Raw genomic sequence first — 21,605 nt, forward strand, 5'->3', positions numbered from 1 at the left:
TCACTGCTGTGCTTCAATGGCACTTTTAATAAAACAGACATTTCATCCTCACAACAGCAATGTCTGGACAGGAAGAGGGTGGGCGAGCGGGGATGTGGTGAGGGTTCCCTGCGCCTAATTTGCGATGGTGACAAGTGAGAGGGGATTACATAAATGTCTGTGTGTGTGTGTGTGTGTGTGTGTGTGTGTGTGTGTGTGTGTGTGTGTGTGCGCGCGCTAAGTACTTTTAGGTCACTGTTGAAATGTTTACAGCACTTTCTCCAAAAATAAATAAATATAAATATCTTTACAGATGCCACACCTAGTACCTATTGTAAAGGTGTTGTCTGTCGTGGTATAGTGAAGTCTACAGCAACACAGAAGCTATTTGACCCAAACTATAAACTTCTTTTTGAGGGGAGGGAAATGAGCGGACTGTGGAGTTTATTTAAGTGTACAGTCACTGATCAAACACATTTGTACATGTATGAGCCGCAAAAATATATTCACTAAAAGCCACCAGCTGGATCGCTGTGGGGCATTCCATGCTACGACGAGAGGTGCTAGCCACCAGCTACCTCACGAGCTAGCGACTGCTAGCTAATGAGCTAGCAGGCTTGAGCCAACTAATAATAACAAGTAACTGACAACTCACAATTGCCACTAATGTGAGCAAAAGCGATGTTCTTTGTGGGGAGTTTTTTTTTTTTTTTTGCCACAATCAAATCAGGAAAACTTAAATAGTGAAAACAGTTTAATGGTATACACAAGTGAGTGTTTTCAGCAATTATCTATAAACATGTATGGATTTAGAAACAAATATATGAATTTAATTCACAGGGTCTTTAATCCTATAGTGATGTGTTTGGAAAATGAAAAGGGTCTATATATGTGAAATCAGTTAGCACTTATGCTCTATTCTTGTGTATTCTCACAAATGATAATAACATGTAGCAAAGAGAACCCAAACCACAACCCTTTTCGTTCCCTCACCCTCACATATTTACAGGAAAAAAATATTACATTCAGTTAATTCACTATAAAGCTAATTCATCTGTCTCTTTTTTGGCAGAATTTCACGTTCTCACTTCCAGTTTTAAAACAGATTCATATTCCTGTTCTGTTGCTGTGATCTGGACCCACCAAGCCAATCATTAGTGTTAAGCATCATGAAACACCTCTCCCCTTATTCTTTTTTTTACCCCCCACCCCATCCATATTTATACCTATGTACACAAGCAGCAATCTAACATCACAAAAACCCACCCACCCAAAAGTCGCATTCACTCCCGCCCCCCAAAGCAACAACTCTCCCACCCAAAATAAAAAAGCAAACACTGCCCACATCGTACCCTGTTCTAAAAGAGCATGCCAAGTTAAACAATGAACACATAAAATGTCTCTATACAGAAAAAAAACACCCTTAAAAATGTTTATTTTTTTTTTGTTCCTGCTCCCAAAATGTTGGACCCAATTTGATTCATCTGGGACTTTCTCTGGTGCTGATGGGGGCCTGCGTCGGACCGAGGAAAGTTCTCTTGGGGCTTTTCAGAGGGCAACGTTATGCGGGGTGCGTGAGGGCTCCCGTGAGGCCACCTGCCGTGAGGTTTGGGGCCGGGTGAAAGGAAGATTCTGGACGGACAGGCTCAGGTTTGGTTGTGTTTCTGCTGTTGAGTCAGAGATGACGTGGACTTGGGTGGCCGTTGTGGTAGAGCTTCTGCTTGATGTGCACCATGTTGCCACTGGAGTCGTCCAACTGTCGGAGCTGGGCCCTGCGACGCAACTCTCGAAGGTTGCAGAACTGCGGCAGCCACGACCAAGACGGCGTATCTGGAGAAGACAGATGCGAGCGGATGTGATGCGCCGATAATGTATATAAATAACAGGAACACGGCGGAAAGGAAGTAAATGATTGAGAGCTTGTCTAAGTGATATGCAATTGGTGGGAACTGAAGACATTTAACATTTTCTATTCATATTTTTACTGTTTATGAATTTACTTATAAACATATATTGGACATATTAACTGTATTGTAATGAATAACACTTTTCACTCCCTTCCAGCTGGTGAGATAGGAATGCACCTGGGAGTCATGTTCTCAAGTTCTCATGGTGATAACACTGTGGGTCTGAGGGATTCTAGGTCGCATGGTAGTACCTGTCTAATCATATATTTCCGGCTTTGGACGGGGAACTGGAGTAAACATGTCAGTAAATCACTTGTCTGTCTATTATAATTACTAACCCAGCCTCAGAGGAGGAGTATGCTTTTTTCATCTATAAAACGACTGTGTGTTTTCATATTGACACACTCGAGGCTTAACATCACCTTTGAATGTAAGCATGTCTTGTGTCTTTTAGGAGCTCCTAAAATAAATCTTTTGCAAAAGAAGCTTCTTCATCAGATCTCATCTGCAATTATTTCGAACACGCAAAGATTACATTTAATATAGTAATCAAATAATACCTTCAGAACAAACTTTCTTCCACCAGGATAAGTGCTTAAGGCGTAAGCGCTATTGGTACGGTTTTAAAAAATGAATAAGAGCATATTTGGGTACATTTACATGGCCTTTCAAAACCTGAATATTGTCAATATTCGGGTTTTCAAAAGGTTATTGACTGCATGTAAACGTAGTCACTGGTGAAATATGCAAATTACACTGTCCATGTTTCAACAGCAATCATTTAAAAATGAAGGCACTCCTAAGCGCAGCTTTTCTTATGCTGGGAGGGGCCACTTGCACAAAATGACCCAGAATCACTCGCATTAAAGTTTCACTCATTTGCGCAGCATAAAAATGACTTATTGCACTCTCACAGACTTTGGACTGGAGTCGTGGAGGTCGTTTAGCCTCCAGCTTCATCATCACTCTAATAACATTTAATTCTGGGAAGTACAAGGGAGCTTTCTCACACTGGCAGGGTGCACTGTCCCGGATTTATTTCTTATGATACCCTATCATAGATATGAAGGTTAAAATTATATTTCAGCCCGGCAGTCAAGAGAACTTTTTGGTCTTCTTATGAAGGATATGAACCTTGAATGAACAATTACAGACCAAAAGTTAACACAGACAACTTTTTGATGCTGCGTTAAGAGATCTGCTTTATTTTTTGATATTTTTAACACAAAGCTGAACTTATTCTATTATAGTCTGTTTCTCTATACATGCATATACAAAACTATACAATAAAAACTGATTTTCCATTTTTTTTTCCAAAACTGATTTTTCAATTCAAATTGGTTTATTTGAGGCAAGGCATTTATTTATTCAAGTGGAATTACACTGTGTGATTAACTAAGGCCTGTCTACATGATCCTAATTCAAACTCCATTCAACATGAAATTACAATGCAGTATTACATAGATCATTTGGTGGCATGAAAGTCATGTAGATGTAGACCAGTGGTCACCCAGGGCTCGACACTGATGAAATTTGGGGGTGTGAGGTGAGGAGTGGGGCAGACATTTTCTCTTGTCAGGTTGTAAAGTGAAGGAGGTGAGGCGAGGCCCTCGGCGACAGGAGGAGGGAAGGGCCTAGACCGCAAATGGCCCAGCTAAAGGATGAGCGGGAGGAGGACGAGGAGGAGAAGCGGCGGCCATGGCGGTGGAGTTGAGTGAGGATGGGGTGTGTGCGCGGGATGGAGGGTGGTGGGGGTGGGGGTGGTGGGGGACGGGGGTGAGTTATTTATAGCTGTGAATGGGCCATGCTGTCCACAAGGACTGCTCTGAAGGGTATCCAAAGGAAAAGAGGGGCAAACAAAGACAGGTCTCTCATTTGAATAAAAGAATGGAGATGACAGTGCACAGCTTAGAAATTTTCTTTCTTTTAATCATTTCCAGTTGCGGGGAAGAACTTTGCAATTATTGCGTTGTTTTTTTCGTCTTGTTATAAGATATTTACAGAACATCGAGCGTTGTATAAGAAATGGGAAAATTCCAGCAACCCGGTGTGTGTGCGCACGCGGATGCGTGTGTCTTCCTCACTTGCCATTCCAGCTGTTCACTTGCTCTTATTCTATTTTTAGAATGGGTTGAGGAGAGAGTGGTGTGTACGTGGGGGTGGGAATGTGACAGCACCTTCATCCTGAACCTCCCTCCTCCACCACCACCACCAACTGCACTGCACACACACACATACACACTGAAATCCTTCCTCTTGTTGTGGGCCTCACCTCCACTCTTCATCGCTGTGGGGCTAAATGAGTATGACCCAGCATCAGCGTCGCACACACGTTTTTACACACAGGGGGCATTCCCAAACTAAAAAAAAAGAAACTGTTCATCATACTATGGGCTTTCAACTTTCTGTTTTTTTGCATTTCCATCCGATAATGCACTGATTGTTGTGTGAGTGTCCTAACATTTTGTATTATTGCAATTAGTATCTACTACCAGTATTTTATGTATGTTGTGTTTTATGTGAATTTTATTGTTTCACTTATTCGTCCTTCTACAGTATGTGGTTAAATGAATGGAATAGAATGAATAGGATTGCTACTTTCATACAGTATATAGTTGTGCCTTTAGATACAAGTTTAAATTGTTCGGTGACGGCGTCATAAATCAAAACAGTCGAAATCTCAAATCATCTTCTGCATTGAAATGAAAGGAAATGCCATTAATCCATCCCAGCCTCCTCCCCAAAAACAAACATTTTTGTGTTTGTGTTTTTAATGAGGACAAGTAGTACTCAATGTAAGATTATGCATTATAAAAGCATAGAGTATCGTAGTAACAAAATTAAATAGAATGTAAAAGATTAAACCATTTGTGCATCATGATTTAATGCTACAATCTAATTCATTGTGATGCTCCTAATGTACATTATATTACTGCACATATGTCATGCAGACACAAACAAAGAAGATTAGAATTGTTTTTCTACTACTACTGTAAGTGATTTAGTAAGATACTGTAATATTAGTCATTTTTCGTAGAGGATAAAGAACATATGCCTGAAAGTACTGTTAAATTGGTCAAATGCATTGCTTCTGAAATAGTGACTATTTAACAATTAGCATGTCAATGGTGTTTTGCATTGTTAGCATTGAGCTACACAGACTTTCCATAAGGTGAAGCTGCATTGTTTTAAAAAAAATACACGTTAATTATTTTTGTTCTATGTTTAGTGTAACAGACTCAGTTAACTTAAACTGGGAATGGCATTAAACAGCTTGAAGCCTCTTTTTAATATACATTATTTGCTAAACTGACGCTTATTGTGAAATGAGTTGAACTGAGTTCAATACCACCATACAGCGCTGGTACAGGATTTCAAGTTTGCACTCGCAATTGGCCCCAAATCGAACCTCAGAACTGTAAGGCACGTGTGCATGCTGCCCCTAAAAATATCCTCCATCCATCCATTTTCTTAGCTGCTTTTCCTCACAAGGGTCGCAGGGGGTGCTGGAGCCTATCCCAGCTGGCTTCGGGCAGTAGGCGGGGTACACCCTGAACTGGTTGCCAGCCAATCGCAGGGCACACAGAGACGAACAACCACTCTCACAATCACACCTAGGGACAATTTTGGAGTGTTCAATTAACCTGCCATGCATGTCTTTGGAATGTGGGAGGAAACCGGAGTACCCGGTGAAAACCCACGCAAGCACGGGGAGAACATGCAAACTCCACCCAGGAAGGCCGAAGCCCGGACTCGATCTCACGTCCTCTGCACTGGGAGGCGGACGTGCTAACCAGTCAGCCACCGTGCTGCCCCCTAAAAATATTCAAATATTAAAAAGTGAAATGTATTTAACAACCAAACTTACTTGTTACCGGTACTTGCCTTTATCGGCTGTGCATTGTGTGCACAGTAAATAACGTTGTTATGATGGGAATAGTTGACCCTGGAATATGATATTCATTATTTCCTATGGGAAAGATTTGTTTTAAATCCAAAAAAAGTTGAAAGTTAATCGGTGCCACCAACTTGTCTATTAACTTTAAAAAACTGAGGGACAGAAGCCCCAGCTTGCATAGAATGTTCTGTTTGCAGAACTTCCTGCCTGTTTGTGCCAAACGACTGAATATGTTCCATATTTAGATGCAAAAGCAGATGGCCGTTCAAACATAAGAACGTCGTGGATGTTCTATTATCCAGCTCACTGGCTATTGCGCAATCAGAGAGCACATTGAACAGCTTTAAGGGTAAAAAGCAAATAAGGGCACAAAACGATCATTCTTAATTGGATCCAAGCATATGGTGTGGGAAAATGTAGATAATGATGATGCAGAATGTGGGACTGGGGTCACTTTCAGGCCATATAAATACATGAACGTGTGTAACACAAAATTATGGTGAGCGGTTAGGGCCAGCAAGACCTTCTCTGCTTCTCTTCTCTCTCTATTTATAACCTAAATTATAATAGTTGTTCGATGAAGTTGTATTAATTTTCAGTGAGAACCGAGCACTGCTGTGAGTAGAGAAAATCCATTACTTATTGTCCCCCACCCAAAAAAGCTTGTAATTGTCCATAAATACCACAAGATGGCGTACAAGCACTTTTTTCAATTAGGCAAGGCTATGGCCTGATTGAATGAAGCTGTCCCCGAATTTCAACCTTGACACCAATATGCCACAAGATGGCACCAAAGTAAATGTTTTATATTAGACAGGGCTTTGGCTTGAACATTAATAATAATAATGAGGGTCTGTTTTTAAAAAAAAAAGTAGCAAATGTGCAAATGCTGAATTGTTTCTATGCAAGAATACATTGTGTTTACCAACAATTGCTCATCTTAATTTGACAGTGTTCCTTTTGCTGCTCAGCTTCCAGTACAGTGAGACTGGTAGTGTTGTTATTCGATAAATGAATTGCTCCTCCAAGACATGCTCGTGGCGCAGTTGCATGCTCTTACATTGCGTTTTTTTATATAGTTTTGTTGGTTTCTAAACTTTCTAAAATTGCGATATTGTAGCGGTGGTATTAAGAACTGGATCAAAAAACTAGGTTCCACTGTATAGCATTTTAATAACGGAAATCATCATTGTACATCATTGTGTGTGACTTGGGTGGTTCCACTAATGGGACGTTTAAGGGTTCAGAAACTCCATTCATCCATTTTCTATGCTGTTTATCCAGTTCAGAATTGTGGGGAGCTGAAGCCTATCTAAGATGACTTCAAGCAAGAGGCAGACACCCTACACTGATTGCCAGCCACTTGTAAGGCACGCACATACTGTATACTGTAGAAACAGACAAAAATTCACTCTCACATTCACACCGTCAATGAAAAGTAACCGAACCGAAGATGAATGTACCATCAGCACCATCAGCGATTGATTCAGAGCATATCTGTACTTTTTGGAACTAAAGAAAGTAGGCCACAACGATTGACATTGGAGTCAAATAATTAGTCCTGTGGGGCACTGGACTGTCACTTAGAGTAAAGGGCTTCACTCCCCTGACTTGACTTGAGTCAGTGTGCAGCGTGGGTTCATTTCCCGCTCAGTGACGGTCTGAATGTTAGTGTGAATGATTGTCTGTCTCTATTTGTGCCCTGTGTTTGACTGGCAGCCAGGTCAGAGTGTGGTCTGCTTTTTGCCCAAAGTCAGCTGGGATAGACTCCAGGATAAGCACTATAGAAAAGATGGATGTATGGAATGGATGGGAACTGGAGTTTTGAGAGGCAGAAATTGACTCTCTGCTATCCTCTTGTCATACATGCATTTAATGTAGTTTATACTTCATCTCATTAGATCGTGCAGGATGTCACTGATGACATAGTGGTTATAATACAGCACTGAAAAAGCATCAAAAAGTGCGCAACACACAGTTTGTTCCAAAGTGAGATCCAGGTCACAAAGCGCCACTTAAGCAATATTAGAACTGACAAGGTTGTTCAGATGAATGACCAATTGTTTTGACAGCGGATAATCATCAGCAAGATAAAATGTCCATTCTCTCTGCATGTGTGCGCCCTAACTGTGTTTTGGTATCTACTCGACCCTTCAAGAAAAGGAAACGTCAAGTATGACATGTCGCTCAGTGTTTGTCTTGAGAGGATGAGAGATGCAGGTTAATTTCGCAGAAAAATGTTTTGGACTATAAGCCCAAGCCACAACTATTTATTCCCCAGCTTTAACCCTTGTATTTATTTATTTATTTATTTATTTATTTTTTAACCCTTATATTTAAACAACAATGTGTTTGCAGATTATTGAAATCACAGGAGCAATCACGTACTATTCTTAGCTTCTCTTTAAGTCACCAAAATTGTGTTTACTGCCGAGACTAAAAATGAGTACATGTACACTCATGTGCTAATCCATCCATCCATTTTCTTAACCGCTTGTCCTCACAAGGGTAGCGGTGGGTGTCGCTGGAGCCTATCCCAGCTGGCTTCGGGCAGTAGGCGGAGTACACCCTGAACCGGTTGCCAGCCAATCGCAGGGCACACCGAGACGAACAACCATCCACACTTATAGACAATTTGGAGTGTTCAATTAACATGTCAGGCATGTCTTTGGAACGTGGGAGGAAACCCACGCAAGCACGGGAAGAACATGCAAACTCCACCCAGGAAGTCCAAAGCCCAGACTCGATCTCACGTCCTCTGCACTGGGAGGCGGACGTGCTAACCAGTCACCGTGCCGCCACGTGCTAAGCATAGTCTGAAAATACTAGAATGAAAGTCACAACATTTTTTCTACTCAGGTCGCAACGTCAACTCTCTCATTGCCACGTAGACACAAAACAAGATGTCACTTGATGTCTAACAAACGCGACTGATTGTCACCAATATTTAGAGCACATGAGTGGACATGTGATAATCCTAGTTTGAAAATATCATAACAAAACTCGCAATAATTTGGATAATATTAATGTCGGACGCATTATTATGCCTAAGCATATGTCAGCCTTTTTATTATTACCCTTTACAAGTCTTTCAGACAAATTTCCCTTAACGACTGATAGTTTTATTGTTTTCATGTTTTACGAACAGTGGTCAAATCATCACACTACAAGGCTGGAGCAAATGATTTCTATTTCCATTTTTTCCCAATGCAAGCATTTCCTGAAATTCAACATCCTAGAATGACTTGTGTTCAACCTTCACTTTCCCCATGTCAAAGTATCAAACGTTAGACTGTCGGCAGTGAGACCCGAGTGGGTCCAGAACCAAAGGGCGTCTTACCGTAGTAGCGGCTCGACCTCCAGGCTCTGACGGCGCAGTGCAGGACGCCGTCCAGCCACAGCAAGAGCCAGCTGATGCAGAAGCCCAGCAGCAGGCCCAGCATCAAGTCCATCTCCTGCTTGGTCACACTGTCACTTACAAAGTAGTTCTCTGAGGAGTCCACCAGCGAATGGTCCCCGTCGTACGGAATGACATAGTGGACATGATGTCTGTAGGGAAAGACAGATACCTGTTAGATCTACTGTGTGATACGGTATGTACCGTAGTGTTCAAAAGGCTTAGGCCATCACTAATGTTGTTCTAATGACTTTTTCTAAATACGTTTTTTTAACAGTAAATAGTAGGCTACATACAGTTGCTAGCAATACGCTAGCACCAATGTAGCCCCTAGAAACCGCCCCCACCCCCAACCCCACTCCCAAAAAAGCAAAAAAATAACCCATCCATCCATTTTCTGTACCATCTGGAGTCCTAATATATACATAATATACCCCGATGGCCATAAAGTTACCATAAATGAAGGTACCACTGACTTAGCCATCCATTTTTCTCTGTACTCGTCGCTAGCCAATCGCAGGGTACATATCGACAAACAGCCATTCACACTCATACTTATGAACCAGTGTCCTCAATGAACCCAACAAGAGCTGAGATTCAAACCCAGAACCTATCGACCACTAATCCGCCACTCCCCCTCTCCTGAAACTTTACATGTTAATGACCAAATAATGACCAAACAAATGCAAAGCTTATACTGGCATCATATAGCGATTGAAAAATCATGACAAGGTCCCCGCAGACTGTATGTAGCAAGGGAGAGCATGCAAACAACAATTAGGCTAGGAGTCCCAAACTTTGATACAAACATTAAACGTATGTGACTGTGAAGAAGACACACTAACCACACAACCACTGCACTCAACTTGTTTAAATGAGAAACTTTTCTTCTTGTGGTCCCTACACATCACTGTTGTTCTACCAGATGTGCTTCTTTTTTTTTTCTGTCACTCCAGTTTTCTTTGTTCTTCGTTGCCATGCAGTCTCTAGAGTCTAGAGTCTAGAGTTCTGTTTGTTCCAATTCCTTTGAGTCTTTGATAGTTTGTTCTTCCTGATTGTTTTATTTGTGTTTCTTGTCCACCGCTTTATCATGTTCTCAGCTCCTACAGGCTTGCGGGTGATTCCCATTTTAATTGCAAATATAAAAAGTGGAAATCTAATCCTGTAGATCAGATATTTCATTCTCTTGGTGGGAAATGCCACCAACTAAGATCCATTAACAACACCAAACATCTAGTTTGGCACGCAATAGACTTCATTGTCATTCAGTTTAACATCGGTCAACAGGACACCGAGTGAATCGAATTACAATGAATCTTGGCGTACGTTGTATAGTATTGTAATATGAAGATAAACGTGAAAGTAGGAGAGAACTCCAGCCAAATACTCTTCATCTGGATTGCTACCAAATTGAATACTTCTACACATTATTCACTGTTTCAAAAAAAAAAAAAATTCAAAATGGTTTTGTAAGATCTTTGCTACACTAAACAAGCGCTTCCTCCACTCTGTTGTGAGACAGAATCATAATATTGAATACTGTATATTTAAATTAGAGCTGTCAAACTATTTTTTTAATCAGATGAAACACATTTTAGAATTTTGATTAATTATGATTAATCACTTAATTAAAAAGGCTTTTTATCAAAAAAATGTGCCCACTAAATTTGAAGAACACCTATTTTGTGTTAATTCTTTCTACATTTAATGTTATGAGGATGCCTTCCACATTTTTTGATTCACTGCATGCACACTCTCATCCTCAGTTAATTACTTGCATAATTAAAGATGAAAAAAAAACAAATATTCTGAACATCGTACGCAAACGTTTTTTTAAATCCTTTACTTAAAATGCAGTTAATATGTATGTTTATTGTACAAACAACTGTGCTACTGCTAGCTTTAGCGTAACCATCCGCTGTCAAGCTAAGTCATAATTTTTTGTGATTAATCAATGAGTTACAACTTTGACAGCTCTAATTTAAATGTACAAATATATATATATATATATATTTTTTAAATATATATACATATATATACATATACACACATATATATACATATATATATTTTTTTTTTTAGTATGTGTATGTGCGTGTGCGTGCGTGCGAGCGTGTGTGTATTCATCAGTTCACCTAAAGCCCATTAAAAAAAATCCCATACTAATAATATAATATAATAATAAATGCAGAAACATCAATGTAAGTTATCATGATGTAGTGGCTCTCGCTAACAGACGGAATTAAGTAACCAGAATTAGGTTAAAAAATTCTATATACGTAGACCATGTTTGTACAAATATTTTTATTATATTTCTGTAACAAACCTAACATGTTGGAAGACAGAATACTGTACTTGTTCAGCATATTTACAATGGATACACAACTCATACAAATTCCAGTTTTTTTTGCAATATTTACAAAATCAAGATAAATCACTTCCAAACTTTTTCTACCATCAATATGATTTATAACCTGTACAACTAAATTAAATACAAAAAGCAATATTTTAGTAGTTGTACAAATGTGCACAATCTCATACAGCAAGTGGTCTCAGTATATATATATATATATATATATATATATATATATATATATATATATATATATATATATATATATATATACACACACACACATATATCACAAAAACCTTGCATTTGAACTGGGGAGTTGTATAAGGAATATTAGTTTTTGTAATCCATCAAAACTTCTTGATACACAGAATACTTGTGGTATATACTGGAAGTCAAACATGTTATTCTGATCTTTTTATAATAAATCTATAACAAGATGTGAGATGAAGTACTGGTGTTGAATGTTGTTATAATTGGTTGTTCTGATAATTATGCAATAAACCTATAACATAAAACAGAATACTGGAATTTAAAATGCTGTATGGAATAACACATTTCTTATTCTGATATTTGGTAACACTTAAAAAAAATACTCTTATGTAATACACTTGTATAGATTAATCTAATATTTGTGTAAGAGATTCAGGAGAATTGTTAAAAAGCCTGAAAATTTTGAACAAAAGAAGAAGAAAAAAAGAGACAGGCATCTATGCTACGCTTCATTTCAAAACAGAGTGATGGAGGTCCCTAAATGAAAGACACCGACTGTGTCCTCCAGGATGACAAGGTGAACCATATGGGCACCGTGACACGATCACACTCTTCAGGTGGATCAGCCCACGTCTGCACAAGTCATGCACCAGACACACTTGACCGAATATTGATGGGACAATCAATCGTGTGCATAGCCCAGTGATGTAAGTTAAAGGTATTGCACATGCATTTGCTGTACATGCATCGTTATGTGACTGTATTTTAAGGTGTAACAAATGATACAGAAATATAACTAGAACCTGTCAATCTGTATGTTTTAATGTTAAGACAAAAATTTTTTAAAAAAAAATAAAAAATAGTATCCACTCCCCTGCCACAATAATAGGTACCTGTTGTGTCCCCAATAACGAGGCGTTGCACACATTTTAACTGCTTTATATCTTCAACTGCAGACAGCAGCAACTCAGTTGAAGGACAATGTGTGTGCGTAATGTGTCCAACAAGTTAAAGTCAAATGTGTGTGCGTGAATGTGCATGTTTCTTAAAGCGACACTAGCAAACTTTTAGTTTATGTTGATTTATGGCTTAACTTCCACACTTCTTGACCGATTCCAATCGTTCCAATTCTAAACTGTTCAGCTCATTTACAATTAAAACAAAAAAAAATTTCAAAAATAAAAGCACTTTTTTAAATATATATATATGATGGAATGGACTACTATTTAAATAGCGCTTTTTTGGCTATACTGCCAGGTCTCTCACTTCTGCATAGCAACTGCCTCAGCCATTCAGGGCTGCCTGTTATCTCTCTCACTGTTTAGCTCAACTCACCCCCTTTTTTTCCGTGTACTCAAAGCTTGGCCTATGTATGACTACTACTATTGCAAATACTATTACTACTACTATTAATAATAATATTATCTTGGACAAATGATTAGGTACGCCCAGGATTCTCGCCACTCTGCCCACCCAGGACAGCGACCATCTTGGCCAATTGATTAGGTACGCCCAGGATTCTTGCCACTCTGCCCACCCAGGGCGGCGGCCATCTTGGCCAATTGATTAGGTACGCCTAGGATTAGAGGTCAATCTCCAAGTGCCCACTTTCATGGCGCAGATGTGGTCTCCACCATGTCGAGACTCTAGTGCACGACTACTGCACCACAATTAAAGAGGACGTCAACCCCCAATTTTTGGGCGGGGACACTGATATGTTCTATGCAGCCCCACTAGTCTATATGGTATTCTGGTTAATATTGTGTTAGTGGAATATTAGTAGAATATGAGTTAAGCAGCAAAATCCATTTCAGAGGGCAGCCATTTTACCACTTGCTGTCGACTGAAGATGACATCAATGTTGCTCAGGTCTCAGGTAACAACCAACCACAGCGCAGCTTCAGAAAACAAGTGAGCTATGATTGGTTGTTGCCTGAACAACATTGATGTTATCTTCAGTCGACAGCAAGTGGCAAAATGGCCGCCCCCAGAGATGGATAAAAACGGCTGCATTTTGCTGCTTAACTCATATTCCAAAAATGTAATATTAATCAGAATGTCATGTTTAGACTAGTGAGGTCACATATAGCATATTATTGTCAAGAATTTTAAGCTTGACTTCTACTTTAAAGAGAATGAGAGGAACCACTTTGATTGACTATGATTAAAGAGAGCTCTGACCATCCTCACAGCGGTGCAGGCTTCCCTCTATCAGATCCACTGGCCTACGCGCATCTGCAACACCGAGTCTAATTCGCCTTTGCGCAGACCTATGCCACATGCGGCGCTGCATTTACACTGTTCATAAAAATAGAGCCATGAATGTTGATTTTGAATCTTACTAACTTAAAGAAGTTAACTTATTTGATGATAACATTTAAAATTGTTAGAATGTTGCTTACAACATTGCCTGTACAGAGAAAAACGTTTTTATGATGGCAACATCCATCCATCCATTTTCTTAACCGCTTTTCCTCACAGTTTAATTGATTATTTTGAATGAGGTTTTTTTTCTAAAGCCAAACAAACAGAAGTCAAATTTTGTTTGACATTAGAGAATATACTGTAGGCCATAGGTGTCAAACTCCAGTCCTAGAGGGCCGCAGTCCTGCAGGTTTTTGATGTTTCCGTTCTCCAACACAGTTGATATATAATCAGCTCATCAGCAAGCTCTGCATAAGCCTGATAACGATCCTTCTGATTGGAATCAGCTTGTGTTGGAAGAGGGAAACCTCCAAAACCTGCGGGACTGCGGTCCTTGAGGACCGGAGTTTGACACCTATGCTGAAGGCTATTTGCTAAAATGGCACAGAGGAGAAAATCCTATACCAAAATAGAGAAACACTATCGAATCAATTGTATTAGTGATTGTTGCTGTCAGAATACAATATCATATTGTGATAACTCTGGGGTTTTGATCCAAAATAAATTTGCAATTGAATGTGTTTACATGATCATGATCAGTGTTTATATAAACCAGTATGAAAAGATAAATAGTTAAAATGTGCAAAAGGAGAAAAAGGTACCCATAGGCAAGTATCCATAAAACATAAGACATTTAACACTTAACATGGTAGGTAGATTTACCAACTACTGTTAAAACAGCAAGATTAAGATCAACTAACACAGCAATTCCTGATATTGCTCTTATTTTGAAAACACACTACTTCAGGTGCACTACTTAAGGGACTAACGCTAATTTTATGACAGCAACAGTAAGGCTGAAGAGGCTTTCCCATCATGCTTTGTTGCTGTTACAAGTAACACTTGTGACTGTGTTAAGCTTCCTTCATGTGCTATTTTGTACAAACAGCGTGTAACATATTAAATATGGTTAAGTATTGTTAAAAATATATCTGTACTGTATACACTGTATTTTTGTCTTGACCGGTGGAACCTGGAATGTAAACATCGGATATTGTAGCCTGGTCGAGCAGGAATTTGCCCGAACGTCCAGGTGGTTCACTATAAAAACTACTCTGTGATTCCTTCCACAAATTTTCTGACGCTGGTTGTAATAGTTTGGCAACTTTTTTGGGCTACAAAATGTAGAAGTATTAGGATCACATTGTTAGATTAATGTTTTAAGTTAATAGGTTCAGCCATGTCACGTCACGTCACTGTTCTGTCGTCCTTGCACTAACTCCTTGTTCATTTTAGGACTTTGTATCATTTCATTATCTTGTTCAGTGACTGCTGTCTGCCTTTTACTTAATGCCACTCATACAAAATTAAAAACTAAAGGTGTTAGAGCCTTTCAGTCTGTTCCCGCCAAATTGTGGAATGCACTTACATTTTGAGTTAAAAATAATTGGATATTTATAAAAGTAATAGAAAAACACATTTCTTTTGGCAGGCATTGGATCGAGACTGTTTTTATGTTTTGATGTATTTACAGTATATATTGATGTAAACACTTTAAAAAAAAAAAAATCATATTTGCAAAAACAGTCATTACAATTTGGCTGTAGCACTTAATAAATATTATGATCTATGGGGAAAAAAACAGCCATCTGTGGCCTCCTCTGGTCTCTTGTGCCATCAATTTGATATACAAAAACCACCACGTCCGAGGAAAAATAACCAATCCAGACCTTCAGATTAAAGCACAGTCACCCTTAAATAAAAATTTTAGGGGCGCACTGTAAATTGAACTGCAAAGCAGAAATTCACATTTCACTGTATTATTTATAATATGCAGCAACTCATTTCATGCCTTTTTTTCGCCATGGCCATTAATAGCAAAACCATTTGGACTCATTATCAAGATTTACCGCACACTAGGTTTGTTAGGGAGAAAGTAAGCACTGGTAATCCTCCTTGCCATTGTTGAGCGATTACAAGAGTTATGTGAAACCTATAGATTTGCATGAGATAACTCCAAGAACCGCCTCTTTTCACACATTAGCCAATCAACACCCCAGAAATTCCATTTCTGATTTGATGATTTGAATTCATTTTTTCCCCCTTCAATACTACGACAAATCAGAGGACAAAGACAATATTAAAAACTCTGACATGACCCTTTAAACACAACCCCTAATACATGCCCAACAATACAACATAAAAAAATCCCCTTTGGGATTAATAAGTAACAGCTAAACTATCACCGAACATAACATGAATGAAAGGTAATGCCTCCAAACAAAATTACCCCGAAAATGTCAGCAAAATCCTACGAAGAGTATTGAGCACTCCTGTTACATGTCAGTTAGGTTGCCTAGTTTCGATTACTGACATTTTTTGAGAAATAATCTAAGACTGTCAACAACGTGAGGCTTTACATTGTATGCCCTGTCATAATGCCCCCCCCCCCTCCCCCTTGAAAACCCTTATTAAATAGGGCACTTGCATACAGAGAGCTAATTTCTGCTCTAATGTTTAAACTTCCGGTTGCTCTCTTATTGTGAAATTCCACCACAGGAAGTAGTCGTGTAAAAAAGTGACATGAAAACGGTGAATAAGGACAAGTTTATTCAGGATGAGGCTTTTGGACGGGCAACGTTGACAATGTTTAGAGCGAGCGACTCCTTTATAGGCTCCTTGTCTTAAGTAAATCTGATGTGAAATAATTCTGCTCATTCACTGCTGTGTGTCTATTTTACATTCTGCAATAATTCAGTTGTGCTATTCACTTTGGTTTCAACTTCGGACTGTTGCTCACTGTTTGATGTTGCAAACCCGAAATTATACCAAATGACTAACAAAACGATGCTTTAGTAATTAATTAAGCTCCTTGCTGTTTGCTTTAACAGTGGCAAACCATCTCGCCAGCAACAATTTTATTTTATTTTTTTTAATTGCAAATTTACAAGTTGCACAAGCGCAAGTGGATGAAAAATCTTGAATTTAGGGGAGTGCAATTATTTAGGGGCAGTCTGGATCCCTGCAATTGGAGACAGAAGGTATGAGGAACAAGGTGTCAATTATTTGTCACACACTAACAGGCACAACCCCACAGCCTCACGCTGACCTGTTACCTTGTACCCCTGAAAAATCACAATGAATGAAAAACACTCAATTGTACTTGATTGAAGTTTTATTTTGTGTGATGACGCAGGGTGTTCCCACAAGTGTGCGACATGAGATTGACACTTCGAAGTCACGCCTTCTGTCTCTGAATCTGATTGGTTAAATGTCCTCGGGTTCTGTGTTGTTGTTTTTTTCAAATTGGAGAGGGGGCCAAAATATATTTTTTTTCACAGGTTACATTTATCATTTACTCGAGTATTAAATCACTGTTTTAACTAACATGACAAAAGGTGTTTTTAAAATTATAAACTCACCCATTAACTGTAAAATTGTCTACTTGTGCATTTTATGTATGCATGGCTATTTAATAACTATGTGAAGCACTTTGTGAGTCCTCTTTGAGAAAAAAAATGCTAAATCAAATTGACTTACCTAAAGGGGGGTACAAATATTACCAAGAGCTCTGTGATGCAATGCTGTTGAATCCCCATTGTAAACGTTTTAAATTAACACCAAATTAAGGTAGATTTTTTTCAATACTGCCCTTAAGTTGAATCTAATTAGTGTACTTAATGTTGTGGCAAGTACTATAATGTATATGAAGCCTGCTGTTTTAATATCAAATTCACCCTGAATGGATGCAACAGTCCAGAAAAGAGGACAATGTTTGCCCTGCAGTATCTGACACCCTTCCAGTTAATAGAAATGCATTCTAGTGCACATTAATGAATACATGGATGAGTTGACTGCTGCTGCTGCTGCTGCTGCTGCTGCTGCTGCTGCTGCTGCTGCTGCTGCCCCCCCACAACACCCAACATTACTCTCTCTTAGCACATCTTCAACCTCATCCACCCTTTTATCGTATCCAGCTTTATTTTTTAGGCCCGTATAAGGCGTACAGAGTGCATGTGCAGGCTCACACTCCATCACCTATTTTTGGCGCCTCCGACACACACCTTGGCAAGGCTGCATGCAGCAAAGGCGTACAGTCGACGCATGCAAAACACGCCTCGACCACCAGTGTTTCTGTGTTGGAATAAACGGAGACAACAGACAGCTTTGCGGAGCTCAATCGCACCCACAACCACCCCTCCGCTTCCCCCGCCCCCGGGCCTCCTCATAAGAAATCGATGGGTAAAGCATGAAAAAGAGCATCGTACGCACACGACGGCGTTTATTACCTCCCACAGTTGCAGTGACAGACGCGGTCCTCCCCTCGTAGATGTGGCAGGATGTAGTTGTGAAAGCGATCCAGTAGTGCGTTCATGTCCATTAAACAGGCGATCGCCTGAAAACGCACATGCCAGTCAGCTGGGACATGACGAGCAAAAAAAAAAAAAAAAAAAAGGAACTAAATTCTCTCACAAAAATATACAGGAAAAAAACAAGCTTCACAAGGAGAGGTTAAAAACAGAAAGAAGACCCTCCAGATTCTAAGATGAGCAGGAGGAGCATGGGGGAGAAGAAGGTGGAGGAGGGGGGCATGGCTGAAAATGGATTATTTATTTATGAAGGAAGGTGATTATAAAGGCAAGCAAACTTAAATTGAGCGACTGCAAGGTTGCATTTGATTTAGTAAAACGCCACCACCATGCATGGGGGGCATGTGTAGGGTGTGTGTCGATCACAGTCTTACCATTACAACTGAAGCACCCAGAATCATAAAAATCATGGTGGTTGTGATCATATGCATCCAAACTTCCAAACTGGCCCACCACTGGTCCTCTCTCTCTCTCTACACCGGCTGGGCTCTGCAGGGCTCTTCCTCCTCATGGAGCCGCCGCACAGCCCCTGGCTCCCGGTGTACCCGGTGAAGGCTACCCGGGGCACCCCTCCCCTCCCTCCCTCCCCTTCCTTCTCCGGTGTCCTCCTTCGTTCCACGGGAAGCAGCAGTGGGCCCTCGCCGTCCAACGACACCCCCTCCCCGGTGTCTCGGATGCGGCTGTCTCCTAATTACGAATGCAAAGGGATCTGATCCTTTTTCAATCCATCTTGGAAATCAAATGGACAAAAATGAAAGTGTATCCTCGCTAAAAGGGATGCCTCGCTATCCGTTGTCCCTCGGCCCAGGATATTCCGCCTCAGTACCGGCAAATTCTGTCCTCCATGGGGCCAAAACGGTGACTTTCCCCGGCTGGATGTGTCAAAGATGTGCACCGACGACTCCTCTCTCGGTCGACATGAGGGTGTCCAAAGTCTGCGAGCTGGTTAAACCCAAGCTGCGCCCCGAGTCCTGGTCCGAATCAAGCTGTATCGACGCCCCTAGCCACACGCACATGACGAGACTATCCCATCCTGGACACCCCAGCAGCAGCAGCAGCTCAGACCAAGACCAGCACCAACTCCCACGACGGTGCGCGCGCGCCACTGCATGGTGGGCGGTGTGAATGGGGGAGGAGGGGAGGGTTAACGCTTCTCTTCACACACACACAGGACACTTTTTTTAGGTTGGCTACACAATCTAATGCCATGCAAAATGTCTGTCTTTAGCGCCAAAACGGGGCTATCCAAACAGCGGCCCGGGGGCATTGTGGTTCCGGCCAGCAACATTTACTAAAAACAACATTGGTCGGAATGTTCTTTTTTGATTTAATTTTTTTAAGGAGGGGGAGGTTGTACGTAAAAACTGTGGGTTTAAAAAGTGGATGGTGTTGCGACACCCACATATCCCATTTATAGCGCTCCTGGCTACTGTGACCAGGGGCGGCAATGACTGGGCCATTTTGACGTGCAATTATTCTAAAAAACAAAACTAATAAAACTGTTCACTGGACAAAATGCCCCACAAATTGAACCAACAATTTCTCACAATAGCCGATATAAAGGTCAACAATGGTGCACGCGCGCACCAGGTATAGCCGAGCCTCCATCTACAGGAAGAGTAGCCTGCAGGCCTGTTCTAAATATAGCTCACAAGTAATGGGACAACTGATTTCCCATAAATGTTCAATGTTGTATAGTGATCATTTAAGAATGTGAACACTGGCAGATATTTAAACAAAATGTTGTTGTTTTCAATTATATTGTATTATATTATTTATTGTATACTATTATATTTATCTGTTTCCCAATTATTATGGGAAATCATTAACCTGCGGTCAGAGTCCTCACATAAATGAATATCATTAATTATTAATAATGGGTACAACCAATATGGATTATTTTCTTAGTCTGCTAATTCTGAAATTTGGTAGAATAAAATTCTGATAAATCGGCTGCTTAATTAAAAAATATATATAACAAATAAAAAAAAAATTTTTTGCTTCCTAAAGAGATTACATCAAATAATTATAAGCACTTCCACAGTTAACTATAGGCATATGATTACATCTTACCTTTGACACCATGCTGATGTAATTTTTTAGGAAATATTAGGTGTTTTGCTGGCTATTTTTTTAATGCGAAAGTAAAACGCCCGGTTCAGTAAAACCCCGCCTCTTCCCGTGTGGTTGCTGCGTCCCTCTCGTCCGAGCCAGCTACAAGCCAAGGAGCGCTGTGTGGCCACGCAAGACCGGCCAGCCGTTGTAGTGCAACCATGTCTTCTTTACATGTGGAAATTGGATGGATGTTCAATTCTTCAATAAATATTTGAAACAAAATGGCTCCTTGCCGCAAATCGCAGTGGAGGGGGAGGAGGGGAGAAAGAAAAGAAGGAGAAAAAAACGGACAAAATCCTGAGTTCGTCTTGAACCAGAGACTTTACAGGGTGAGCAAGCTAACCACTACACCATTTATTCAGTTTTACTTGTAGTTTACGCAAGTGTCAGTCAGAACCCTTTCTGGGATTTTAAGACGGCAAATTGTCATTGCACTTTGGCATTGCAAATGTGAAGGATAATTGATTGCTTTGAATTCATTTGGACAGAATGTTTATTGATAAAGGCTGCTTTTGTCACTATCCCATGGAGGTCTCAGAGGAAGTGGGCGTGCGTTTAGCCCGCAGATGCGGTGCGGGGGCGGGGGCGGGGCTGCACCTAATGACGTCAAAAAGTTCCAACAGATTGTTTTCTCAGGTTGGGAGGGGCTAGTGCTTGGAGAGCAGAATGACCTAGAACGATGTTTACCTGTGCGTGCCCCCTTTTCAAAATGGACGACACGTTGCTACGTGAGATGACGTCATTGTGACATCACGCCGACTGCGAGAATGGAGGAAAACACCACTTCGCCGATGGTTTTGGTGAGGAATTAGCATTTTAACATGGCTAAAGCTCCAAAAAGTTGATTTTTCACGTTGCAGTCCCTTTAACACTTAGAACAATAGAGATATGTCTTGCAGACAGAATTGCATTTTTACAATATTTTGTCCTTGAATATTCGTTTAACCATACAACAGAGAGGGACAAACTTCAAAAATAGGCATATTTTTCCACCAGTTGTTTTCATAGG

At 40.2% G+C, this 21,605-nt stretch overlaps 2 protein-coding genes across 2 annotated transcripts in view; both read right to left on the reverse strand.

Annotated features, from left to right (window-relative positions):
- On the reverse strand, positions 1–19,062 carry tmem240a (transmembrane protein 240a). Its single transcript, XM_077578125.1, has 4 exons — positions 18,856–19,062; positions 18,401–18,507; positions 9,125–9,333; positions 1–1,809 (listed from the first exon to the last, which is right to left on the reverse strand). Exons 1-4 carry the CDS (start codon positions 18,910–18,912, stop codon positions 1,655–1,657), a joined length of 528 nt encoding a protein of 175 aa, XP_077434251.1. The 5' UTR covers positions 18,913–19,062; the 3' UTR covers positions 1–1,654.
- atp13a2 (ATPase cation transporting 13A2) overlaps positions 1–21,605 on the reverse strand; it is a 59,638-nt gene that overhangs the window by 25,343 nt on the left and 12,690 nt on the right. The gene's annotated exons all lie outside the window — the stretch shown is intronic.

Source organism: Vanacampus margaritifer, chromosome 1 (assembly GCF_051991255.1).
Source record: "Vanacampus margaritifer isolate UIUO_Vmar chromosome 1, RoL_Vmar_1.0, whole genome shotgun sequence".
NCBI lineage: Eukaryota > Metazoa > Chordata > Actinopteri > Syngnathiformes > Syngnathidae > Vanacampus > Vanacampus margaritifer.